The sequence below is a fragment of the Ambystoma mexicanum genome, chromosome 1q (genome assembly GCF_040938575.1).
Source record: "Ambystoma mexicanum isolate Mex_15411 chromosome 1q, UKY_AmexF1_1, whole genome shotgun sequence".
In the NCBI taxonomy this organism is placed as follows: domain Eukaryota; kingdom Metazoa; phylum Chordata; class Amphibia; order Caudata; family Ambystomatidae; genus Ambystoma; species Ambystoma mexicanum.
In genome coordinates this window covers 927,379,583-927,407,301 of record NC_090922.1, presented here as the reverse complement: position 1 = coordinate 927,407,301, position 27,719 = coordinate 927,379,583, and the positions used below count along the sequence as shown (strand labels likewise).

Genomic DNA, 27,719 nt, shown 5'->3' with positions numbered 1-27,719 from the left:
AGATGAAGACCCTACACCATCATCGGAGATATTGAAACCCAACCCCCAGGGGGATGAACCTGATATTATCCCAGACCTTGCATTTGCACAACCCAACGATCCCATACTAGCCTAGGCTTTTTTTACAGTCTTAGAAGAGGAGGGGAAGAAGAAAGAAGGACCATTCTTTATTAAACAGGGGCTCCTTTAGAGGTGACACCAATTCAGAAGAACACCAGATCACACATTGTTGTCCCCAAAACCCACCAGAGCATGGTATTAGAAATCGACCATTCACATCTAATGTGCAGACATTTAGGTACAGCCAAAACACAGGGACAGTTGGTGAACCGATTATGCTGGCCCGGTATGTTTGGCAATGCGAAAAAGGTGTTCTCACCTATGCCGTGCCAGAAAGCCAGTGCTCACACACTACCTCCAGCCCCACTCCAATCTTTACCAATTATTGACATTCCATATTTACACATTAATAAGGACATTGTGGGGCCACTTGAACCTTTTAAGCTGGGAAACCGATATATCCTGGTAATACTGAATGATGCGACAAGGTATCATGAAGCTTGTTCTTTAAAAGGAATAATACTACTTTTATGAGTAAGCTAATGGCTGAGACAAAACAAATCCTTCATATTAAAAAAAAAATTAAAAAAAACACTCCAGACCTCAGTGTATCACCCTCAAATGATGGTCTGGCGGAGCGTTTAGATAACCTTTAAAGGTTTTTCCTTTGGAAATTGGTGGAAGCGGATGGAAGAAATTGGGACAGAATGATACCCTGGCCCTGTTCACCATTTGAAAAACTCCCCAATCCTCCCTATGGTTTTCCCCATTCAAACTCTTATATGGTCGGGAACCCCAAGATGTGTGTTAAGACAGGTTGAAGGAGACGTGGCAGGAGAGAGAAGAAGCCTTGTTGCCCCCATCTCAGACAGCCCAACGTTTGAAAGAACATATGACCACAGTCCGAGCTATAGTTAATTCCCACCTCAAAAGCTCAACAACAACAAAAGACCCTACAATAACAAGGCTACCCTGAGGTAATTCTCGATTGGGCAAAAAGTTATTGTTTTGTTACCTACTTCTGAAAACAAAATTCTATCCAAATGGCACAGGCCCTATGAGAGATTAGAACAAACTGGTCCCTGTAATTACCGGGTCGCTCAACCAGACAAGAGAGCAAGAACACAAATATATTGAGGGAACCGAGTGGAGAGAGGACCCAGTACAATCTCAATCTGTGGTAATGGCTAGTTTACTAACAGACGATCCAAGCTAGAAGAACAACTTCATTCCCTCGGATCGGTCAAAATATCAAAAACAAAATCTTCATGATCTATTAGCTAGGATATCACTTCACTTACTTTTCGCACTCCTGCTTTACTATACTTCCGGGATATCACTTTACTTCCTTTTCTTTTCCTCTCTTGGGTGAGTGTTCCAGACTGTCTGGTTCACTAACCTGCCGGGGCTTTTGCTTTCTCAATTCACTTACCCACGTGACAATGTTTTTCCACTAATGGTTTACTGACACTCTTGTGTCAAAGTTAGTTTCAGTTTAAAATCCTCTTTTCAAGTGTGGGGTCTCTGACACTCTCTCAATACTATTCACATGTGTAGCACATTTTCCTCTCAAGGATTGGGTCGCTGACCCACCTTCAACACTATTTGAATATGGATAAATCCCTTCTTTGAAATACTGGGTCACTGCCCCTTTCTTAACAATGTTCTCATCCGTGTCAGTTTCTTGAATATGTTCAATTGGGATCTCCCACGTTGCTTTCCTTCGCTCTGGGCAGCTACAGGGTCATCAAGCGATAAGCTTCTTTTTTTGGCTCGGTTTACCTGCACACCATTCGTGTCAGCCTATGTGCTGCTTCTTACAAGCGGCTTGTCTCTGGTGTCCTGACTAGCATCAGAACAAGTTGCCAACAGCTTCCGACTCTACCTCTCTCTCAGCGGATTGTCTCTCAGCTGCCTCTAAATCAGCCACCTTTCTCTCAGCTGCTTCTCTCACCGACCTCAGTCAGCTGTGGCAGTTTAAAAATTCCCAGCATTGGTCCATATTTTCTAAAGACTAATGTGTAGTTGGCTTACAGATTCTGGTCGTCTTCATTGATCACGCCCTCTAACCAGTCTCAATACTAAAATGGGAAAGAGGTGGAGGGGGGTAAACGGGGTGGTAGGTTGGGAAACTTGGGAGATTAGTAACTATGTCACAATAGGCCATACAAAAAGGTACATGGGAGTCATGGCTGCAAGGTTATTTTGGTTCAGTGTTTTTGTTATGTACATATAGAGTTATATCTTCCCCTATGTGGTCCTCCCACAGATACCCACCCCCAGGGTCCGAGTCAGGTAGCTCCTGCATTTCCCTGGCCACTTAAGAGAAGCTTCCATCCAGAGAATCAGTGACGATATTACTAGGTTTGTCACAACACACACACACCCACCCCTGCATGTATAATATGTTGGGGAGATTCCAATCACACACTGCATCAGCCTTCGCTTTTTGCTGTAGAGCAACCTTAGCACGGTCCTTTTGTGGGGCACAGTCTGCTCTGGGCCTGACTCAAAGTCTCCAATGTCATATGGAAGTTTCAGAATGTCTTGAAATAAGTCAAATCTCTTTAAGGAGAGAATGTTTCCACCTTGTTTTGGCCATGTGCATCAAGATCTTTTTGCCTCATTTCTGGGAGTATCTGATAGCTCTTCCTGGTCATTGTTTTTCGTGTGCAGAAGGCATTTTTGCTGATTTGGTGTTTAATGTCTTATCTGCGTCTGTATTCGTATTTATGTCGTCTGTAGATTCCCCAGGTTATTGGGGCCATCCATTGGCATGCCTCCTCACGATTATAAAAAAGACTAAGTTACCTTTATACAACACTTTCAGTTTAGCTGGATATGCGAACATATTTAATTTGGTTTTGTAGCAGTAGCTCTTTAAATTGATGTAAACTTGTGTGGTCTTTGGACCCGTGTCTTGTAGTAATCGTATATGGCCAAGTCTGAGGTAGCTCCTTTGATCCAACCTCCTTTTCTGGAGAATCTCAGGGTCACTGCTCTGTATTTAGAATTAAGAATTTTCTCCATTACTGGTTTCGGCAGGAATCCCAAAGTAGGGGTTGGGGGACCTTTGGTTAGGGTCCAATGTGCCCTTTCAATTATGAAGCCTTGGGATAACTTCCTGGGTCCTATTTCTTGCACTATTAGGTGTTCAATATAATTAGAGAGGCCTTGCCCTCTTGCAGGCATTTTATTCCGATTTTGTTTCATCTACCCCCCTCTTTGCCATCAGCTGTCCTATTTTCCAGTACAGTTGTTCGCTTGGTTATTTCCTCCACCTGATTTAACCAAGTTTTGGTTTGTTTCAGTAATTTCTTTTCTCCGAGATTCCCCACTCTCTCCACCAGTGATCTCAGCTACTGTCACATCAGCATAACGTTCATCCTTACCTCCACTAGCATGGTCTCAAGGGAGGTACTCAATGTCGCAACTGTTGCCAGTGCCTGACCATCTTTGAGTGCGGCTACAGCCGTGCTGCTCTGGTCCAGTTTCTGTTGCATTTGTTGTGCATAGTTATCCATTATGGCCTGTTTGGACTTTAATGATGGTCCAAGTTCTGTCATTTGATCTGGACAACTGTGTACTTATCTCGCCCAACCAATCCAGAAATGGGGTGTTGTGCCGTTACAGCTCGTTTGTAACATCTTCTGTGTATATCAATTTGCCACTTGCAGGTTGTTAATGAGGTTTTTGATGGTTAAAGGTCTCCCGTTTGTCAGTAGCGTCAAACAATGTCTCCATCTGTGCCACTGCACATTTAATTACCCAGCTTCACATTCATTCAAGCAGTTCCCTACCGACGTTGGCTTATATTTTTTAGTTCTGCACAGCAAATACGCACAAGATTAAGTTTAGAGTGCGTTAATTTCAAGGCTGTTGCTTTTTAAAGAACGCATAAGAGAAAATGTATAGATTTGGAGGGGCCGTCATTGAAACATTCAGCAGCAGAGGCTCCCTCAACGTCCTACGTGCCCAGTCAGTAAAAGATGATAATCACCAATCAATCATTGCACTGCAGGAGAAGCACAAAGAAGCCTTTTTTCGTTTGCATGATGGGCATTGTAGTTTCAGCATGTCCATTAAAAATATAGGACTACAAGTCCCAGAATACAAAAGAAAAGGACGGGATGAACATCACCTGCATGTATGAAATGAGATTAAAGTTTAAGGTTTCCATTTCTCCCACAGGTTGAGTTTTGTTGTTGGGTTCTTATAACCTTAAATATCCAATGTACTCTTGCTCACAGAACGGTGGGTGCGACTGGGGGATTTGTTGAAGCAGCACATTTCTCTGGGTATTCTAGAAATTAAATTCTGGATTACAAGAAAAACAGTACTAGATTTAATTTATAGCTGCCATTAGTTGAAAAAGAGCCTTACTTTTCAATATAAGAAAAAAACAGTGCTTCTCACATTTTGCGCTAGAGGGCTTACCATCAGTTTCCAGCGTAGAAAACTCTTGCAGTCGGTTTCTCATTCGGTTTACAGTCTGCTCTTCAAAGACTACGGGGACCGGGTGAGGTCCAAGCGACTTCCAGAGCTCCTCTGGGGTCTTCTCCCCAATATTATTCCATACAACAATCACTTTGTGTAAATTTGGAACTGCCTGGTAGTGGTTCAAAAGTTTCAGTAACACGTCAGTTCGGTTGAATGTTTGCATGATTAGGGTGAAGGCGTTAACAGGTGGAAGGCTCCTCGAGTCCCACTGCCTTTTGAAGGTGTGCATTCCATCCTCTTTGATATTGGGAAGAAAGGCAGACAGGCCTCCTATAACGAGGAGCAAGACGATGCCGATGAGGAAAGATACGCGAAGCATTCTCGCTCTGATCGCACGCCCAGGTAACTTGCAAATATCATTAAAATACCTTTGAAAAAATGGGGATCAAGAGGAAAAGAAAGGAAAAAACAACAAAAAAAAAGAAATCAATAAATATAAGTAGACCCAATTTCTGTACAGTGCAAATGTCAACAGTGCAGTTTTATAATATGACTAGCCTAGGTACCCGGCTTCGACCGCAATATCCATTCTCATTTTGTTTCATATTCCAACGAAAAAGATGAAAATTGTCGTTTGCCACAAAGATAAAACGTGATGCATATTAATTTCACTAATTAATTGGACACCAAATTTTATCTCAGCTTTAAATTGTCACATTAATATCATATTTGTATGCTTACTCTGATTATTTGCAGTGTTGTTAGCAGTGGTGACCATTGTCGGTGATGAACACACACTGCCGACAATCAGAGTAAGCATACAAATACAATATTCATGTGAGAATTTAATTCAGGAGGTAAATAAAAATGTGGTGTTCAATTAATTAGTGAAATTAACATGTATCGAGTTTATTGCAAAAGACATCAATGAAAAGAAAGACAGAAAACAAAAGAAAATGCAGGCCCAGTTCAGCACAGACAGCGCGATGATGAGCACTTTCTACAAATGACCTGTAGATTGCGTGCCGAACACAAAACGCAATGCTGAAAAATAACAAAAAGATAATTATATCGGGAACGGAATGACCCATTGAGCTAGAAATAGCTGCATTGTTTCGGCAATGAAATAAAGAATATTCCATGCAAAATTCAGGACACCAGACCTCACCATTCATGAGGAGTTACGTCCCCAAGGTCAACGCCACATACAAACCCACAAACACTCCTTTGTTTTTTATATATATATCGATTAGTCATGCAGATACAACAGATACTGACATACAAACATATTAGTTGCGGGAACAAAGATACAAAACATTAAATGAAACTTGGAAAAAAGATGTTTAACTCCATCACCTTTACTTACATTTCAAGTAGAAGCAACACTAGGAGAATAATGTAAACGGTGTCATATGTGAGAAACCCAAGGGTATTCTTACTCCTACTCCCCTTGGATCCTATTCTTAGGTGGCCAGGAAAAGGCCACTGCTTTTTGATCCCGACCCTGAGAGTGGAGAAGCAAGGAAGGATCACCTGGGTTGGGTTGGGGGGTAACCTTGGGGATTGGGGTGCCCACAGGAACGACATGATATCCCCCCCTTTCCCTACTGAAGAACCAACTATCCCCCCCCCCCCCCCATCCTTTATAGGCTGATGTAGGCCCTTTCCCTATCCTCCCCTTCACAATCAAAGTTCACAACACCACTTTGGTACTGAGCAAAGAAGGAGACAAATAAAACACTTTGGTACGAGGAAGATGGACATGGAGTACAGAAAGTACCGTAATCAAATATGGAAGGGAAATTACCTGCACCTGTTTAGGCAGGATGGGATAAATAGCTCCCTTAGGTGCAGATCGAAGCGAGCAAGGAGAGATAAGCCAAGGAAACAAGCTGGTGCATGCCGAGAAGCTGTACTAAAGAGGGACGTGAGAGAGCAGGAGACCTGATCCGTGAAGCGAGACACAGATGCCAAGGCGAGAGGCTGCCATAGGTCCGAGACCTGCACCTGGAGAAGCCCTGAAGGCAGGCGGATGCAAGAGAGGGATTGGGAGCAAACAAAGCTCACCTTTTCCCTGGTGCCAACGAGCGGCGAAGAAAACTCTCTCCCAACAAGGAAGACAGGAGAAATAAACCCAGAGAGCGATTGAGGAATAAGCAGTGTACGAAGGTGGAGAGCCCGACATACAGTGGCGAGTCCATTGTGTTTTTTATGGCCCCAGCGTGCTCCCTCCTTGACCGCGTATGAAAGCAAGTTGGACTCCAGGTCAGGACTGCTTGCTTGTGAACAAACTTGTATGGAAAAGCATTTTTGAATTTCCTGCTCAGTTTCAAAATACTTGCAAGACTTACGGAGTGTTGCGAACCATAAAGCATTCGAGAATACATATAAGGAACGTTATAAGAATGCATGGGAAGCAGGTCCCTTAAGAAAAGAACGTATGAGAGAAAACAAGCATTGGCTAAAGCCAATAAAGTATGAACATTGTCAAAAGATCCAGAGGGAACAAGTATTGGCAAAAGCCATAGAAAATATATGAAAGTGCAAAACAAAACAAAAGAGCACAAGTGTGATAGAGTGCGACAGAAAGTGGGAAGACCTAAGACCACCTTAAAGTGAATTTGATTAATGGAAACAGTGCCAAGAGGCCAATAAAAGGAGCCAAGTGAATGAATCTGTACACAGGGCACCTACAGAAGAACCTATGTGGGCTGAAGAGCTTGGTGTTCCTGGTTGCGCAAACTGTAACGGGTGGACCGTGGGGTCTGATAACTGCACCTAGATCAGGGAGCTCAGAATTGTGAAAGCCAAAGACATTGTAAAATATACCAAGAAGGAGCAAGTGAGCAGATGATGTAAACCAGAATGAGAGTCAAATTGGCCTGCAATTGTGTTGAACTTTGAAAGACTGAAACAATAATCAATTGCTACATTGATGTCTTGGGAAGGGAATCCTGAGACTTGATGTTCTACAAATGCTGTCTTGAGGATGGAGCCAACTGTGTTGCTTGAAACTTTGGGAAGGGAACCCCAAGATTTGTGGAACTAGTTTGAACTATCTTAAAACCTTTATAGAACTTTTCTTGAACTTGGGGAAGGGAAGCTGAAAGAAAAGCCAAGAGCTGGACAAACCTTTGAACTTTATGTTGATCACCATTTCTTTCATTATTGACATCCCTACACATTGGTTAGCTTTAGTTGCAAGGGCAAGGATAGGTTTTGGACACGTACAGACTTCTTAGTTGAACTCTTGACTCAGACTTTCCTTAGTTTCGTTCAGGTGAGGAAATCCCACCTCAGCATAGAGCAAGTTAGGTCTTCAACCATCCCGACATTTAAGTTAATAAAGTTTGAATTTTGAGTCTGCGTCTTGCTTCACAGTGCCTTCACAACCATCACTGAGAACATCTCTCCCATTTCAAAGTGCTCCAGTTTTCAGGAAAGCACTTTATTAACATTCCACACCTTTTCCAGTTTGGTAGTTTTACGAGTACATTTTAAAGTGGGTGTATTGGAAGATTGCTTTCCAAGAAGGCAGATCCCACGAAGTCTGGGGCATCCATTCAACTTTATTATATATTCGTCTTAGACCTACTTCCTGATGACATCACAGAAGTGACATTTTATGATCCTTGGTCCCGATAAACCCAGAGTAAGTAATATTGCTGCAGTAAAGCGGATGCCTTCTCCAGAATATGTAATTTGTACATGCTTTGCTCTGGCTCTCAATGTTAGAAATGCTGTCATATCCTCCAATCCCTGTCTCTGGGATATGTGCCTATTCTAATCGCACCACCAGCAGGTAGAAGTAATTCAATCCAACAATGCTCTGATGTACAGGCACCTTATTACTGCCTCTGCTCTCTGTTATTGCCTTCTTTGTATGTCATGGCAGTTCAAAATGACACCCTGTTCGTAAATAAATACAAACACAAAAATAATAAGGGAGGGCTTAGGTGGTAATGTGCCCTACAGTACAGTACATCCTCGTGGAACGCATGCTTTCAAGATTACTTTCCAAAAGTACATTGGTTTCTAATGCCTTGTATTCAATGGCCACTTACATTTTGTGGTGTACCTTTCAAATAGAAAGACAGTCAACTATTATTTTCTGTGTGAGTGACATCTGTACACTTCACTATGTGAGAGTGGCAAAGGCATGTTTGTGACATGCTGGTGCTCTTGCATTGTGCATGTTTCAGAATTTACAATCAACATGCCCAATGCCCCGGACACCTGCCTAAATGGTTCTGCAGATTACATAAAGGCAATGGTCTTCAAACTGGGGGTAGCCCCCCCCTGGAGGGAGGGCAAAGGCTGTCTGGTGGGGGGAGGGGAACTCTTTAAAAAGGGATTAAGACGACGGTTTAATATTTTTAAAAAATGATTTAGGTGACGGTGAGCAGTATTTAAAGAGCCTGGTGCCCCTCTGGACATGCCTTTGCCACGTCACGTTTCCCCGTGACGATGTTCCTTTTACAGGTCCCACTTCCCCTTGACAAGGTCACACTTTCTACTGAACATAGTGTTGCAAAGGAAAATTGAATTATAAGTTATAGCTTACCGAAAATAATTCTAACACTTAAGGATTTCAATAATCGCTCTGGTGTGGAATATAAAGTAAAACTGATGCATTTGGAGAAAACATTAAAAATGGTATTTGACGCAATCTTGTTTACTGGGCTAAAGCGTCCCAAGTTCAGTGGTAGTAGTGTTTGTACCATGACGTCCATGCAGCAAGTATTCTCAGTTGAAACATTTTCATAAATGCAAAGTAATACTGAAGCAGTTTATTTCCTTTTGCCAACTGTGTGCTCAGTAAACCAGTAGCCAAGTTGCATATCCTCACAAATAAGACTACTTACTCGGGTTAAAGGTCATGCATAGCACACTCTGTAGTGCGTGATCGAGAGGACACAGTGCCCTCTCACAAGCAGGGAGAGTGCCCCGACAGCAGTCCTTTTCGGCAGACACACAATGCGCAGCATGCCATGTGGCCGGCTACGTGCCCGAGCTACGTCCATGTGGTATCGCTGCATGTGATAGGCTGAAGAGGAAGAGAAAGGAAGTCCAAAATGGTCGTGACTCGTGGGTAAGTGGGGTCAACGCCCATTTCAAATAAACGGACCTAAAACTATTGGGAGGGAAAAAAAAGAACAGACATTTTCAAAAAGCTCAAATCTCTAATATGTACAAATCGGTTTGAATACATCGTTTTCACTCTGAATCAGCGGAACTGTGTAGGGGCTCATTAGGAGTACAGCAGTGTGGTAACAATCGGAGGTAAAGGAACCGCTGCATTACCGCACTGCCATCCAGCAAAAATCGGCAATAATCAGAGGAATTACAGCCGCCGGAAATTCCGTCTAAAGCCTCATGATGTCCTATGGATGCCAAGAAGTGGGGACTAACAAACACCACCTACTACCACTAGTAATCCGGCGGTAAATCCGCTCCACCAAGTGGCGGTAGCAGTAACTCTGTGAAACTAAGCAGGACTCTACAGAATTATTTCAAATTCTACAAAGTACAGCTTCTAGAGCAAGTAAATGCAACATCATTGTATCAATTTGGTCAAATCAAGTCGATTTCATTACTTTATTATTTTGTAATGAGGCAAAGTGAGTCTAATGGTAATTAACCATCCTTCCTAACGTTAAACCCTGCTTTCTTACACCAAGAGAAATGTGAGCAAAACGTGACTTTTGTGGCGGTTCACAAATCTAATCAGACTTGTGTTCTCTTGAAACCCACATTTGCTCAAAGCAGTAATGCATTCGACAAACATACTAAATTATTTGGTTTCTCACAATGAAGTAAATCAACGATTTCTCTTCTCCACCAGTCAAGTGATGTCAGTTTCACGCAGAGAAAACAAATCTGACACCACGGATCTCATTTGTGAATAATCCATTTCAGAGACCCAAAACTGATGCAGAGTCGAGCATAGTTCTATACATCAGGAGAGGTGCGACAACCGTTCTCCCTGTATTATAATTCATTAAAATGTTTTTAAAAACGAATTTGTAAAAAATCGGTCTTTTTTGTTGGGTGGTTGTATTACGTTTGCAAGTAAATTGAGAACTCCAACATACATGTGTTCAATGTTTCTTGGTTTTATTTGTTTGAAGAACAGAAGATGTCAATTAGCCAGAAATCACTTACAATAAATAGCACATGTACAAAGGTCAGAGGCATTCCCCAGAATGGTGCACCTACAATGAAACAGATCTGTGAAGCCCGGCCACGCAAAGGGCGACTGCTGTGACTCCTGCTGTTTGGCTGTCGGATTATTCCCTCCTGAATCCAATTACATTTCATCACAGCGTGTTCCCCTCGCGCCCCTTGCTTTGTGTAAGGCGGCTGTTGGCGAGCGAGAGAACCGCTGCAACGCGGGTTGAAGCCCCGCCCACTGTTGAGCTCCGCCCATTCCAGGAAGTGAGGATTCAAAACAGGAGCCCAGCAACCCTTGCAGCATGAAGCCCGGCCGCGTAAAGGGCGACTGCTGTGACTCCTGTTTGGCTGTGCTGCTTTTCTGCCGTCTGTAGGGCTCTTCTGAGGAGCTGTGTCACCTCAATTGCACAAAGAGCTAGCGGGTCAAGGAGCAGAGTCCCAGTCCGCTCCCTTGCTCTCCCCGTTTGATTGTGCTCCTTTTGGCCGTGGCGACGTAAACAATGACCCTACTGGCAGACGGCCCACTAACCCGGAAAAAATCTTCAATGCAACGGCGCTCGACAAACCCTTGGTCCAGGATGAAAGCTGTCGCCGGGGCTAAGGTAAGCAAAACAACTGGTTGCACGCTTATGGCTGCAAATAGCTCATTAACACCAACAAGCCCAATAACAACAGGGGGCACCAGTTCTCTAACGCCCCCAGCATCGTCGTCCCTCGACGAGCGAGGCGTGCCAGCTGATGACTTAAATCCATCTGTGCTGCCTATTGTTTCATCGGAAGCCCCAGCAGCCCAGTTGGACAACTCTTGCTCACTAGGCATCCCTGCTATCAATCTCGAATGCAATCCAGCTTCTAACGGTGAACTTTCTGTAAGCACGCCTGCCAGCGAAACAGACTTGTTAGCACACCGAGTGTCCAGCGTGGATCTGCTGAATTCACCCAGCGTTTCAGCCGCCATTGCGGTGCTTCGGTCTGACGCTAAAGCGTCAGTCACATCACGACTGATGAAATCGGTCTCTACGGCCCATGCACCCTTGCAGAACAGTAATTCTACAAATGTTGTTGATTTTTGGACAGAAAAAGGTCTCCCATCACACTTAGTGACTGATGAAGAACTGCTAAAAATCTCAAATCTAGGAGTGGAAAACCTCCCGACGAATAACTTGAGTTCCAAACAAGCTCTGAATAACAAACGACTATCTATGCCTACTATGGCGTCGAACTGTCCTCTTACTGCCAAAGACACTCTGCTACAGGAGAAAACCTCTAGTTGTTTCCCGGCTCAGCCGCGTTGTCTACAGATTGGCTTGGTCAACGCCAAAAATGTATTGAGGCCCCCTGTTAATATTCCATGTTCTCTACTTACAACCAATCCAACTTGCTCTCCAATTGATCTCACCATATTAAAACCAGCAGGTCGAGTTACTTTAGGAGCAGCACTTGAATGTACTGAACCTGAGAACGACAGTGCTTTGGCCTACCAAGCACCGGATGTTGGGCGACCCTCTATGTCGAGTATAAATGAACAGTCCATTGATGCCAATCCTTCAAGTACTCCAACTCTTAGCACCAAAATCCAATCCACCCCCCACTCACCTCGATCGGAGTGCGATTGCTCGTGCAAGTCGCCTGCAAAGAGTTGCTGAGCTCAAGGCAAAACGCACTTCCATCATACCGCCCTTGCACGAAAATCCAACGCTGAATGAGAGTACTCCACACCCTATGCAACCTCAGTTCGGCGAAGAAGTTCATCCAATGAATTTTGCAAAAAAATGTTCCACCTTCAATCCGCATTACAATCTGGACAATTCGCCCTGCTCTTCGTCACTCCATGATTTTGCACCTCAATCGTTTGGCATTTCATCTGAAGCGCTTTCTCAGATACATAACAATGTGCTAGCCGCCTCTGCTGTTGCCCTAGCACCATTCACAAAAATCTTTGAATCACCGATTGGAACTATAAGTGATCAAGGTGCTGCCATTTCCAATTTAATATCTAAAACTGACAAATTAGAACACTTTGAGTTTTCTTCAAGTTCAAATGACAACTAATGCTGAAAATGCTGTGAGATGGCAAGACAGGCTGAGTGATTTAGCTGCACGGCATCACTGTCAAAACGATGCCTTAATGGAGGGCCTCCTGGACTCTGAAATGGATGCGAAAAAATACAACCATCCCCGCACGGGGCGCCCCAAAGACACGAGACTTCACCTGGATCTCATCATTCTCAACCTATAACTGCATCTGTGACAGCTCCTAATGAACCTTCACAGCCTGGTCCACCACCAAGTCTGTTGGCTCCCTCTCATGATGCTCGAGATCCAAACCAGAATATGCAAGGTCCAGTCCCTCAAGCGAGCAGTCTCGCATTAAATGCAATTCCGCTTAAGGAAGCGCACCAGCTCAAACCTCCACCTCAGTGAATTCATTTAACATATTCAAAGGTCCGGCAAAAACAATTAATACAACCCTTGAAAGTAAAAGTTATCTGGAAAACAAGCACAGCAATCCAAAAAAAAAAATGTACTTCACCGAAACAAATACAACAAAAGGTAAAAAAAATACATAAGAAACATAACTCCGAAGAAGACAAGCTTGTTCACTCGATCAACTCATACAACTACTGCGAAGAGCATTGCCAGCAATGCTCCATTAAGATCGACAGGTGCCACACTGAGTCCTTCAAATATCTCGGCAAAACGCCGGCGTATAGCATCCAATGACTCTTCCTCTGATAATGGCATTACTGATCCCTCTGTTGACTTATGCAATTTATCGACTTACTCAGCTGATCCCGAGAATTCCACCATTGTCTCTATTGAAGCCCAAGCTGCAAAATCAACTGGGTCTTCAACGATGAGGAATCTAGAGGCAAACAAAGCTTTGAGGATACCGCAGGCAAGACCCAACGATCGTCAATTTTCTCCCATGACGAAAAGGCCTCCTCAGCAAGCGCTAAGCTCGAGGTTAAATCCTAAACAAACGTCGAATCAGCTAAAATCGTGTTTGCCTCTAGCTCAGCGAGTCTCCGGACCCGGCAACCTTGAGACTCAAGCATGCAAGTGGAAACTCCGTCTCCAAAACATCCACTCAGATGGCAACGAAGTCAATTTAAACAGAGGAAATATCCTAAAATGGCTTGCTTGTATTCCACCATTGCGAGCAATCTCATCAGATGATATTAAAATTGTGGAATATATCACTGAAACGTCTTCCGACCAAGTCCTTCTTCACATTTCCTCAGCGGCTGTAAAAAACATGCTACTTCAAGCAAATGAAGATCTTTTGGTCTATGGTTTTGATCTTACTCTCGAGCCACCTGCCCCGAGATTCATTTCATCCTCGAAGACAAATCTTGACCATGAAGTAAGCCATGGAGCCGCCAAGCGAGCGGCCCTGCGTCAGTCTCTAGCTTCATCTCCCGATATTCTAGACGCCGCCATTCATCAGTCATTTGAAAGAAGAGCCAACAACGCGAAAAGATTTCCAAACAGACCACGTAAATAGCAATGACCCAACGCCAAACAACAAGAGCTAATTCTACTGTCATGGAATATGAGAGGATTCACGCATTTATTTAATACATTCCACGAACCTTTGGAGAATGTATTCGTCATATGTTTACAAGAAACGTGGCTACGAGATCCCCCTACACGCAATGGTTTTACTACGCTGATAAACCCAGCTGGTAAGAACCCAAAAGGCCGGCCTTTTGCAGGTCTAATAACTCTTTTGAAAATCCGGAACTGGTGGACGTTGGTAGCCTCCACGAACCCAAATCCATTTGTGCAAAGCACTTTGATCAAACTTTCGCTGAGAGCCACTGTTTCTAATCTCTTAATAATAAGTGGATATTGGAATCCCGCTATGATCTCATCAACATCTTTCATCCAGTCAGTATTGAATGAAATCGATCGCACTTTTCTAGAACACAATAACGTTTCCGTACTCATCTGTGGAGACCTCAACTGAGACCTTTACTTACCAAGTCAAATGTTCGGTTGCCTGATCCCGAAGTCATTCCGAGAGGCCAAACTTGGGCTAAGGATCTCCTGGAACGCAACTGTCAGATGTTAAATGGAACAATTCAAGGCGACTCTCCTGCTAATCCCACGTGGCATAGCATGGCTCGAACAAATACTCTTGATTATATTTGGGCCTCGACAGATTTTCTTGAAAAAGCCATTTCTCTTAATGTGCAGCCGATGTCATCTAGCGATCATGATATGCTGCAACTTGTTTGGTGTGAAGAGCATTGTAACATGTCAGAAAAATACTCGCACCAACTACAATCAAATGCCGCAGGCAATCGATTGAGAACTAATGGATCGGCTATTGCCCATCTAAGCCACAGTCTAAACGTACTCCAGACAGAGTACACGCCGCTGCTGATGGACCAAACTCAGACAATTTTCAACTCAAGTTTTCAGAGTCTTCGGGTCATTGCCAAAACACCTATATAGCTCTGAAATAGCAGCGGCAAAAAAAATATTAAGGAAAGATCTTAGGCAAATCAAAAGAGAGCTGAGTGGCCCGCATTGTAAGGCAATGGAAGTCAAGAAGCGGTGGCAATTATACCGAAATTGGCTAAGATCACATCTAATCATCATCGATCAAGGACGAGCAGAAACAATGCTAAAACTTCTGGTACAGAAAAATACACGTGAAATCTGGGCCATTTTAATAAAGGCCGCTCGAAATCTACTCCAGCAATTTCAAATGAAATTTCAAGTGACAATTGGCGAGAATATTTGACTCCACTATATGAAAAACCTGTATTCGTAGTTCTCCCGCCGTCCGATATGATAATTTCCACTTGGGACATTACACCTTCCTGTAAAGAGATTGAATTTGCAATCTCTAAGGTGAAAAATTCGAGAGCTGCTGGCCCTGAACAAATATCAAATCTTATGCTCAAAAAGCATAGTGTACACTGGGCCAAATGTATCCACGAGCTATTTTTTCAGATCACAATTAGCAGGAGGCTTCCCTCTTCTTGGTCCAAGGCAATTGTAGTTCCTATATACAAGAAGGGCTGTCGGGCCGATCCTGCGAACTATCGCCCGATCGCCCTTCTTGATACTATTGGCAAGATTTTTGGATCTTTCTTGGGCCAACAGTTGGTAAAATGGGCTCTCTCAACTAGAAAACTTGACTGTCGCCAAACAGGTTTTACAAAAAACGTGGGAACCGATGTGAATCTTACAATCTTGTCACTCTTAAAACTATCAGCATTGGAGGCGAAAAAAAGAATCTTCTTTGCATTTGTCAACCTTCGCCAAGCTTTTGACGCCATCAACCGGACTAAACTATGGGCAAAACTACGCTCGTGGCATTGTCCAGATCATCTGTTAAATCCCATCATCGCCCTGCATTCTAATACTTCGATTCAAATCAGAGTCAATTCACAAGGCGACCTTACAGATCCAATAAGAACATTTAAAGGCGTCAAACAAGGTTGTCCACTTGCAGCAGATCTTTTTAAACTGTTCATAGCTGATTTACCGGAGTGGCTAAAGTCTGTCCATTGCTTTCCTCCCAAGCTTAACGGTTACTTTGTAAATCACCTGGTCTACGCTGACGACATAGTGTTGGTCGATCAAACATAGATTGGCATCCAACATCTTCTTTCTCGCCTGCAGGAGTTTCTATCTGCTAATGAGCTGTGTTTAAATGCAGAGAAAACAAATCATGTGCATCGGACGATCCATGTCAAGGAAAGACAAGTCTTTCCAATGGCGCATAGAAAAAAAAGCACTAGATGTCGTCAAGTCAATCCGTTATCTAGGTGCAATGGTGAACGACTCGGTTTGTGAAGCTGCCTGGATTGGCGATTTGATGGCTAAAATAAAGATTGAGAGTCTTCAAGCTGTTAAAATCAACATTGACTACGGGAAATTCTCCATCACACCGGTTATGTTTCATCTCCAAAAAGTAATTCAAACAATCACCTTTGTCGGCGAAGCTGCCTTGAATATTAACTACAACATTTGGAGCCGATTGGAAGGAAAGTTTTGGAGACATGTTTTGAACCTTCCGAATTACATCTCAATGTCAGCCCTGAGATACGAGCTAGCTTTGAATTCAATTTATATGACAATTGTCTGGAAATCTTTATCTACCTTGCGTGAGATACTACTGGGTCCCTCTATACCGGCATACAACATCTTCAAGCCGGGTAAAGATTCCACTGTCAATGTCCTTATTCATGCATGGAAGCTCAAACTAAATCTAATTATGGTTGAAGCAGGCATATCTGAAGAAGAGCTAATCCAGCGCTCACAACAAGCAAAAAAGAAGCTAGCAACATGGGACAGCCGCTTAACCCTCAAATCTACCTTGCCTTCTTCCAGAAGTATGGTCAAATTACACTGCCAACCAAAATATCTCACGAATTGTCCATCGCGTCATCATAGGGCACAATTCCTAAGGCTACGATTGAACGCTCTAAACACCAACGAGATACTTTGGATGCGCAAAAACAAAGAAACAGTCAACAACTGCCGATTCTGTAAAACAGAAGTCGAGTCTCTAAAACATTTAGCAGCCATATGCCCTATGTTGACAGGTCTCCGCGAAGTGCATTTAAAGAAATTCAAACCACAATCCTATGTGTCAGATGATTGGTGGGACTATGCTGTAGCAGGTCATAACATCAAGCTCTCCTGTAACTTAATACATTTTTTCGATGAAGTTCTAAAGTTAGTTCCTAACAATGTCGTGAGTAATTGAATATCACGCCATCACAGTCGATGTAGTTTTATGTGACTGTGTCTACTAACAGTCCTACTTGTATTGTTAAATCTGACTTTGGCAATTCTAAGGAGGAGATGGAAATGAAAATGCACTTCTTATTGTTCTCTGAAATGTAACAGAAACATGATATAACATATCAAGTTGAAGTCTTACAATAAAATAAAAAAAAAAAAGAAACACAGATTAGAACAAGTGGAGAGTCCGCTTATTAGAGTGTGAACAAAGTGGGACGAAGACAAAAACAAAGAAAACAGGTGACTTACAAAAGGTAAAATTAACTAAGAGGGGGCAAGTGCTTCAAACTAAAGAGAAGTACTGCACAAAAACACATCATACCAGAGTAAGTGGTGCAGTCAGGTAAGGAGGACGGGAGGGGTGGGGGCTCCCTCTTTGGCAAGTAAAGTGAGGTTTAAACTGAGATTTGAAGAGATCCAAAGTCGTGCTGGCTTGGATAGTGATGGGCAGCGGGTTCCAATGGAACATGACAAATAGGGAGAAAGAGCCAAAGCAAGAGGAGGCGCGGGAGGGGGCAAATACAGTTGAGTGCAGAGAAGCAGCCGAGGGAATGATCTGGAGCAGACAGCTACAGTAAGCTAGGTACTAAGGAGCAAGATCATAGGTAGCTTAGTAGACTAAGAGAAGGAACTAAAAAAGGGAGTGTGTGCATGGAGTGCCAATCACCACAGTGTCGGCAGGTAGAAGCGAGGGGTTGAGGGGGCGGAAATCTGGGTAGTCTGTAGATGGAGTGCGGGTAGCGAAGCTGAGGACACTGTCTCGAGGGAGGAAGGAGTAAAGAAGAAGGGTGCAAAGTAGGCACAAGCAAAACAAGTTTGGTGAGCACAAGGGTGGAGATTAGAGATTTTTTGTGGAATGGAGTGTAACAAAAGGAAACATTTTCTGGATGTTGAGAAGGTTGGTTGCAAATTTGCTATCGTCATAACGCAGCACACCGGCCTCATCTCTAATCCCCTGTATATTGTTCTGGGTTTGGTCCTTCAACTTATACACTAGTGCTTGATTCACCTTATTCGCATTCACATAATGCTGCTTGGTCTGGCGTAAAGCCTGCAAAGACTAGTCAACCATGTGCTCTTCCAGCTTAACCCTTGCCAATGTCAACGTCCGGACCGCCGCCTAGGATCATCTTGCTGTATGTTCAGTTTCTACCTCCCACCCCGCCTCCACTAATCTTGTCTGTGCCAATTTGCATGCTCTAGTCTAGGCAACGGTGCGACTCATTATCTCCCCCTCTTACTACCACGTTCAAGGTTTCCCATACGGTCGCCACTGAATGGTCAGACATTCTACTTTCATTAAAGTAGTTCAAGATCACCTCAGATTTCCTGGCACAAAATCCAATCTTTCAATATATATCATAGAACTTCCAGCAGCTACAGCTTTGGGAAGGATGGTGGGCAACCACCACCATTGAGACCATGGGCGAGTGATCAGAGACAATCAGGGGCGTGATATAGGTCTCCTGGTCACAAAGAAACAATGATCCAGCTATTAATAACTAGTCTACCCTGGACAGTACCATATGGACAGGAGAAAAACACGTAAAGTCCTGTGTGTCGTCATTAAACAATCTCCACACATCTACCACCTCCATCTCCCGCAACAACTTATCAAATGCGATTGTGTTTTTATAAATCAGCCTGGAGGGAAAGTCGTCTTATCCACATCAGGATTAGGGACCATTATAAAGTTACCCCCCATTTGACAGCGAGCAAAAGACACAACTTGGAGGACTTCATCATTCACATATTGTTCCTGCCCACTGTTGTGCACATATAGCGACATCAATGTAAGCATATGTAAGAGGATTCAATTCAACACTACAGCTAAGTCAATGCCTAGTCTGGGATACTGAATGGAAACCCTTATTGATATATCTTTATGTCCAGTTCATGAGTTCTGGATGACTACCCCTATATAACACCCCTCTCTTAGAATCCCCGACCCCACTGAGCCAAGAAGTAGTTCTGTTTTGCAAGTTTAAAAGGTTTATTTGAGAATGTAAACAATATATATATATATATATATATATATATATATATATATATATATATATATATATATATATATATTTGTTTGTTTTATTATTTATAATGCTCGAGCGTACCCGGGGGTATCAGGGCGCAGCCTTTACAAGAATTTTCAAAGCTTGGTTACAGTACACGCGGAATATACATAATACAAAAATAGATACACAAATGTTATATACAAATCAGCAGTAAAGCCAGCAGGCCGTTATATACAGGTAAGCAAGAGGCACACGTGGTTACAATGTGTGCGTGTAGCGCTGGGCACTACCTAGTCTTAGTGGGTCTCCAGTTTCAGCCAGGAGACTAACTTGGAACGGAAGTTCTGATAGGGCAAGTCTACTCTAAGGTTTAGAGGCAGGGAATTCCAAAGCTTGGCAGCTTTTACCGGGAAGCTGTTGCCTCCTATGGTGGCCCGTTTGTAGTGGGGAACAGAAACAATCCTTGTATGCAGTTCTGACGGGTCTTAAGGAGGACTGTCTGTGGAATCTGTTGATCAGGTAGGTTGGGGCTGCGTTGTTAAGAGACTTGTGGGTGGGTGATGCCGTTTTTAAGATAATTTTATCTCTGGTGGAGAGCCAGTTGTTCTGTTGGCTGAATCCTGTGATGTGTTCTCTTCTGGAAATGCCCAGAGCTGCTCTGAGAGCGTTGTTCTGAAGGGTTTGCAGTTTATTGGTGGTGGCCACTTTATAATAAATTAATAATTGAATATCACACTTAATCTGAGCAGTAATCAATAATGGATAGTCTGGCACTAGCACACTTGTGAATAGGAACAGAAGAATAAGGTGGTAGAGAATGCTTTACATAAGTTCAGATGGATGCAATGTTGAATGAAAATGCAGTACAGAAAATACTCAATATGATTTCAACAAAACAATGTAATCACTTTTCTCTGGCAATCCACTCCCCCCCCCCCTTATACAATGTGAGGAAATGAAGAGTAGCACACTTTTCTCAGACATGCAATCAAATGTAATTCAGTTCCCCCCAGCAAGCTTAGAGAAAACAGGTATGAGTTTGAAATACAGGCAAAAGTGCTTAGAATATGGTGACAATGCAGTGAGGAATATGCTGAAAATGGTTTTAATTCCCTTTAGGAGGTTCAGGGTGAGTGAAATATACTTGGGATGAGTTCAGGCTCACTTTAGCAAGGATCTAGGAGTAACTAGCAGGTTAAACGAATTTTTGGCAAAGGAAAGCAAGGAAGCTGCTGTTTTCGCACGTGGCTGGATTTTTAACCAAATCGCGAATCGCGGCAAAATTCGCGAATGCGTGAATCACGATTACGGCAAAAGTATAAGGAGTAGCAAGTTGGTTGAAAAGCTGAGATTCTAAGCTTTCAGAGGAAAGTTAAACCAAGTTTCCTAGCACAAACGGTTCCAGAGATACGGACGATTAAATAAAGGTAGTTTTTCGGATTTGAAATTTTAAAAGTTCAAAGCGACACGTTACAGCTTGCAGCTAAATAATGACAGGTGACAGCTTTGCAAATGACAGGTGACAGTTAGGAGGCAGTTCTGGTTAGATTAAAATAGATTGAATTATATAATTTTAACTAAGAGATTGGTTCTGCACAGTTCTGCTAGGTACTCACAATATATTTTGAAATAGGCCTCCCCACGGATCTGGTCAGGTTTTGGACTGGACTCCGGTTCTGGTCTCGGCACTTCACAGTGATCTGGGTCAGCTCTCTGGTTCTGCTAACAGCGGTCTGGGTCACTCTGGATCTCTGGCCTCTGGGTCTGGATACTGCTCTGCTTTCTCTGGGTACAGCACTGCTTCTGGATCTTTCTGGCACAGGGTTTCAGGCCAGAATCAACACCTGTGTCCGGCTGTGAATAGTCTGCAAATGATTTTTGGGCCTGCTGACAAATACTTTTGCTTGCAGTGGGCCTTCTTGGTTCAAAGTTCTGTAGTCTCTGTTTAGCTTGGAAGTCTAAGTGTAGGATCTCTGGATGTGAAGCCGTCGGTCAACATGCTCCGCAGCAAGTGGAATTGAATGTCTCTACCTGTCCCAGCAGTCTCTTTTTATGTGTTTTGAAAGTGGGTGTGTGTGCAGCATCACTAGCCAGCCCCTCTCTCAACTGCCCATTGGTCAAGCTTTCCGCACTGCTTTGATTGGGGGAAGGAAATGTGGGTCATAGTGATGCTGTAGGTTTTATGGGTCAGAGGATCCTCCCCTGGTCAGTTTGCCCACAAATCTATATTTGATCAAAATACACATTTCTCAAATACATAGTGGTTTGTCATTGCATGTACATATTACCTATCACATGAGGTATACTCTGTTCAAACTCTGCTCTTCCTGGGGGCTTGCATTCAGAAATGGCAACATTTTGTGCTTTTTAGTGGGTTTTGCAACATCAGATTTTTCTCCAGATTTATACACATGTACACCCCCCTCCCACACATATCTCAGTAACTTTCCAGGTCGCTAGCTGAAACACAGAGTATGTGGTGTCAAAAAATAGCAGGGTTTTGCCCCAGAACATCACACAAATTCCCAACGCGTCTTAAAACGTGCACCGAAAAATCACAAGAATTATGGTATCATTTAAATAATTTTGACAAGTCCGCACTGTGAGTTATACATCTTTCTTAGAATCATATTCTGGCCAACAGGGGTGTGTCTTTTCAGGTCACATGGTATAGAAACCAGTTTATCCAGTTTCTGCCAAGCTCAGAGACCCTGCCCCTCCCAGCTTCTGCCAAGAGGAAGCTGTTTTACGGTCCCCCCAATAAACCATCTGCCTGAGTCCTGGAAGGCCCATTGTTCAAGAGGAAGCCATTCATTACCTCCCCCCAATAAACCCTCTGCCTGGGTCCTTTGTTTAGTCCCTAGCTGTCCCTTGGTAATTCAATCAGAGAGGGGTAACCTCCCCTCAGAATGCAGCCAGGCCTGAGAACTGCTGTGGATCCAGTTTCACTCCAATTGGGGGGAAGTTGTCAAGCAGAATCCAGTTCCTTAAGCCAGGCCCCAGCTAATGTCACTTTTAGTTACCCAGTTTTCTGCATTCAAATAAAACTAACAATTTTTACATATGCAGCTAGAATGCTGATTCTAAGTTCAAAACTATGACATTTTAACAGTGACAAACTATGTGGCAGTCACAAGTCTGTCCCTCAGTTTATTTACACATTTCGATTTTTGGTAATTTTAAATCCAGTTTCAGTTTAAGCCGCTGCAGACCTGCAGAGCTCAGCCAGTCTTGTTATAAACCTTCAAGTCACTTCAGAATATAACTTTACATTGTATCCACCTCTCAGTAAGTCTTTCTTTGGCCTGCTTTGGGTTCATTTATTCAGTTTTACACAAATGTCTGGTGTTGTTTTAAAACGCCGGCTTTCTGATAGTGGTGAGTACTGGTAATGCACTCATTTTTGGGATTTAAGAAAATGAATTCCCCACAGTTCTAGGTTGCTTTTGGCAATCAGCATTGCCATTCCCAATGGTTTCAGGCTACTGTGTGGGTAGTCCAATGGTGGTTTTAGCCAGTGCCCTTCTGTGCCCATAACATCGGCAAAAATGGGTGGCAGACTATTCTTCATGCATTTCCCTGGGCATTTTCTGGGAAGCTGTGGCCATCATGATGTTTTCAATGCCAGTAATGCACAGTTTTTTTTTGGTAGGGTTCGGATGCATAGGTAAAAACATCCCACACATACATCCAAACACTGAACCCTTCACAAAAATGATGGTGCCTCAAGATTTTGACATTAGCAAAAGTAATCACACCCCCACTTTTCTTTTCCCCACTAAATGCAAAGAACTGGCACGGGTACACTGCATGGACCAGCCCGCGCTCAGGTGCGTTTCTTGCACATAAACTATCTTAGAGGACAGGTCTACCAGTTTCCACAGAACTGATCTCTTCACAGGAGAATTCAATCCCTGCACATTCCATGCAACTACCCTAACCTCACATATCTTCCGATCACTAGGTGAACCTGGCATTTCTCCCTTTCAGCCCGACCCTCAATGAAGTCCTATGCCCTTTTAATCATTATGGGTCCCAACGTATTGCAGCACCTATTCAACAACAAACAGATAATACCCTTATTCCCTCCCCCAACCCATACCCATAAAGGCTTCCAAACTCGGAAGGAGACGAAAAGAGGTCTAGCAACCATGGCTGCACCCCACCTTCAATTGCTCAAAACATAAAACTAACTAGATGCATAATATCAGCACGCTAGACCAGTATAGTGTTAGGGAGAATTCTCTTATTAGGCTAATTTCCCAAACCTAGTGAGTCCCTCAGCAGCTTTGCTGGATTTTCTTTTTTTTTTTTCCTCCTGCCAAGAGTGAGACTCTTTTCCTCCCATTCTTAGGCATGATTTGAGGTAGGTCTTTGACTTTTTATGTGCTTATGGGCTATGGGGTCTTTTTACTCCATAGGGTATCATCTGTTTTAGTGTATGTGTTACACAGCACCCTCAGTGCAGTAACACAGGGGTGTCATAGTGACCCCCAAACATAGACTCCATACCCTGGGACTGACTACTGTCTCCCAGGGCATGTAAAGTCACCATTGGCTTTATTAGTACAAAATTGTGAACAGAACCAGTACAAACCATCATATTGTGGAAGTGCTGGAAGGGTTAATTAGATTGCCCCTGGGTCTGTTTCCAAGGGGGCACTGTCCAGTCCCCCCTTGTCGAGTTTCTGGCTGGTGGCAGTGGTTACCACGCAAAATATTCCACCAGAATATTTCCTATGGGATTTTCCCATTGATTTTAAACGCACCACTTTTTGGTGCAATGTTAAAGATACCGCCGGTTTATTTAACATTAAATCAAAGAACTCTTTTCTAAAACGGCATTTGTGTCCGTCTCTAACTCCAACCAAGGTCGGGACCTTTGTTCCACTTTTTGGCGGGCTTCTCCACAGAAGCCCTCCAACTGGTGCCACTCTGTCTGGGTTCCACAGGATGTGTGGGTGGGGGAATTGGGACCCTGGACTGCGTTGCCTTAGCAACTCAAGTCGCACTCTGTTCTGATTGGCCCAGTGGTGAGCCACCCTTGTATGCATGTACAATCCGTAGCATGTATGAGTGACAGCTAGGATGTTGAATGGGGGGTTTTCTGCATAAAAGCAGGGCTTTTTGGACTGGAACTTCAGAAGTCGCCACAGGACCTAAGAAATCCAAAGAGGGGAGAAGCTGAGCCATCTGCAACGATGACACCACTGGTGGAGCCCTGCTGCAACGACCTTACCACTTTCCCGACGACAAGAGAAGATCTTCTGCTGAAAGAGTCTTCTTCCTTCGAGCTGGTGGGATCAACCAGTTCGCCATTTCGCCTTCCAGGACGTCTCTTGGTCGAATCGCCCGTGCCAAGCACCCCGCCGGCCGGATAGCCAAGCTTCACCACTGACCGCGAATACCAGGAACGCACCTATTAACCGACGAACTCTGCGGCTGGTTTCTTCCCTGGGCAGTTTCCTCCTCGACGAGATCCTCTCTTCCCCTGGTCGAAACCACAAACTGCCCCCGGTGCCAGGAACCGCTGGAGCTCCCTCAATTTTAAAGGTACTGTGTTCCACCTGGCCTCCCTTTCTACGGTTCGCTAAAGGTGACCCTTAAATCCTTGGCTTTCCAACTGGGTTGGACCCCAGACCTTCTAACTTTACCTTTTGAATCAACCCAACCTCTTTTGAACATTTCTACAAAGACTTGAATGCATTGCTCAACTGTGTGATCTTGGGCACATTTCACCTTGCTCCATTTAAAGGGTGCCTGGCCTATGAACTTTGGCTCTACAGTAGACTCTGCCTTCTTTAACTTGTTTTGGTCTTTTAAAAGTGTTGGGAACTGTTTTATTTTTATGACCTGCTTTTTCCTCTCCCTTTAACTTAATTATTGGAGTGCCATCTAAGTTACGCGCTCACATCTGTTTTGACAAAAAGTGGTGTTTTGACTTAGACTTGTCTAATAATTGCTAAGGGAGGGGTGTATACTTTTCTGATTGTGTTTGAACTTGCTTTGATTTATAGTGCTAGTGTATTTTCTAAAGTGTGTGTTAAATAAATAATTATATACTTTTGATAACAAGCTCTGATCAGTGTTTGCTTGCTCTGCTGCGTTTTTAGCCCTATTGTGTATCCTCTGTATACTGCCCTACTCTTCTTGAGGGAGGTCTGACTGCTCAGCCACAGCTACCAGGTAAATCTGGGTGGTGCAGACTGCTACCAATTGGGTTTACTGCTTACTCCTGTAGTCAATCTTTTTGCAGTGTTCCCCAACGGAACTGCACAGGATAGTGCCTAACATATAGGGTATTCCAAGTCATAATCGTAAGTTTCCTTTCCTGCCATTCATAAAAGGGCCTCAGTCTCCTGGACCTCCCAACACAGGCCCACAGAGCAGAAGGCACAGAAGACATAGGACCGCTCTCCTCGCCTACTGCTTCTCCCTCAGGCCGCAGCAGCCGCTCCTCCCGCTGCATCGATTTTATGGACCATTTCCCACCATAAACTGAGAAGAGCAGCATGGTGGGACATCCCCATCTGTACAAAATCGTTTCTCTCGCAGCCATTCTGTCGTTGGACGCACGGATCTCATTTTCATCAAAGTAATTGTGGTAAGGTCCTGATGCAAGGATATTTTGGAATCCCTAAAGCAATTGTCTGACAAAAAGCTTGCCGCCCTCATGATCGGTTCCTTAACTGATAAGAAATGGACTACAGTTAAAACGTCCGGAGATCCCCTTTGTCAAGACTGTGCTCTGGGGCGGATGTGATGGGTTCTTTCCAGCTCCATATCCGTGTCAAAGTAGGTGATGGAAGAAATCTTTCACAGAATCTGAGAGTTCTTCCTCTGGAACAGCAGTTGGAATCCCTCTTATGCGCACATTATTCCTTCTGGAACGATTCTCTGCGTCTTCATGTTTCTCATTCAGGGCTTCACAACAAGCTTCCAGCGCCTCTGTTGTGCATGCATGCTCACTGATTTCATAAGATTGTTCGCAGACAGTTGTGTCCATCTCTTCACCCCTGCTCTCAGTGTCATCCATCAGTTTGTTGAGTGCCGTTATTTTCTGAGACAGTTCAGCCGTGCTATTTTGAATTTCCTTTGTGATCTCACAAAGGAGTATTTGGAGATCAGATTTAGTGGTTACCTGAGCATGTAAGTCTTGGGGAGCCTCCACTGCATGCACAGTCGCCTCCACCATTTAGTCCTTTTTAGATTTATCCTGAGACTGGATCATCGTGGCAATGTCTGCGTGTTTCCCTCCCTTGTTTTAGTCATACTTCTTCTCTCGAAGGGGGAGGTCACAAATCTGTCCTAGGGCACCACTAGCCCTCCCTGATCAACACTGGGGGACAAATCCACGATAAAATGTTGGTAGGGCAGACCACCCAGAGAGGGGAAGGAAAGGAGCCCGTCTGCACCACGTCCCCACCGAGCAACCAGCAAAGAGAGTCTGCTCCACAAAATGACTCCAGGCTGGATCACTGCCCCCAAATCAAGTCACCCAGCGCAGTACACAGTTTATATCAGGATCCTGTGCCTCACCTCACTTAGCGTTGGGTATCGCCAAGCGCGCCTTATTTCATTAGAAGCACCTTTCCTGAGGGTCAAAAGACCTGCCAGAAATGAAGACGCTGGTGGGCTTTGCACGCAGATTGCTCTGCAAATGTTGCAATATGCTGCATGCTGTCTGGTTATTCTCCTCGCAGGCAAAGGGATGTGCAAAGAACCGCTACCCACATGCCTCTACCCAGGTTGTGTCATTGGGGGCGCAAAACAGTACACTCTGGACCTGAGCCAATGGAATATCACCCACCACTGCGGGTCTGCTCACCATAGCAGCCTCCCCTGTGCTCCAGTCCACCACCTTGCAGACATACCATGACTGCGCCTCTCCCGGTATAGCTGACTCCTCGACCCCCATCTTTAGTCGGCCATCATCTTTAGTCAAATTGACTCCTCTCACATTCACATCGACCCGCATTGACTGCATCTTCCTGATGGAGCTGGTGTACAACCACCATATTTGTCCAGAGAGCCGCCAACATCTCTGAATCTAGTAGCAGACCGAGGCCAGAAATGGCTGTGCGCATGCCCCACTGCTCCATGTACAGTTTGCTACAGTTTGCTGCAGTTTAATGCATTTCCCTCCTTTAGGAGGAGTTTCTTTATGACCCCATCACCATCCTCCTTAGTCTGAGGCACTCAAGGAGCCATCTCGTCCGGCGGCACGCCAGGCCCCTTTGGTCAGGTTTTTAATAACTATAT

At 44.0% G+C, this 27,719-nt stretch overlaps 1 protein-coding gene across 5 annotated transcripts in view; it reads right to left on the bottom strand.

The window, feature by feature from the left end:
- EXTL2 (exostosin like glycosyltransferase 2) overlaps positions 1 to 27,719 on the bottom strand; it is a 159,500-nt gene that overhangs the window by 33,167 nt on the left and 98,614 nt on the right. For all 5 annotated transcript variants that reach the window (XM_069641568.1, XM_069641569.1, XM_069641571.1 and 2 more), the window contains one exon: positions 4,498 to 4,928. In XM_069641568.1, coding sequence (XP_069497669.1) covers positions 4,498 to 4,928 — 431 coding nt within the window. The remainder of the gene's footprint in view (positions 1 to 4,497; positions 4,929 to 27,719) is intronic.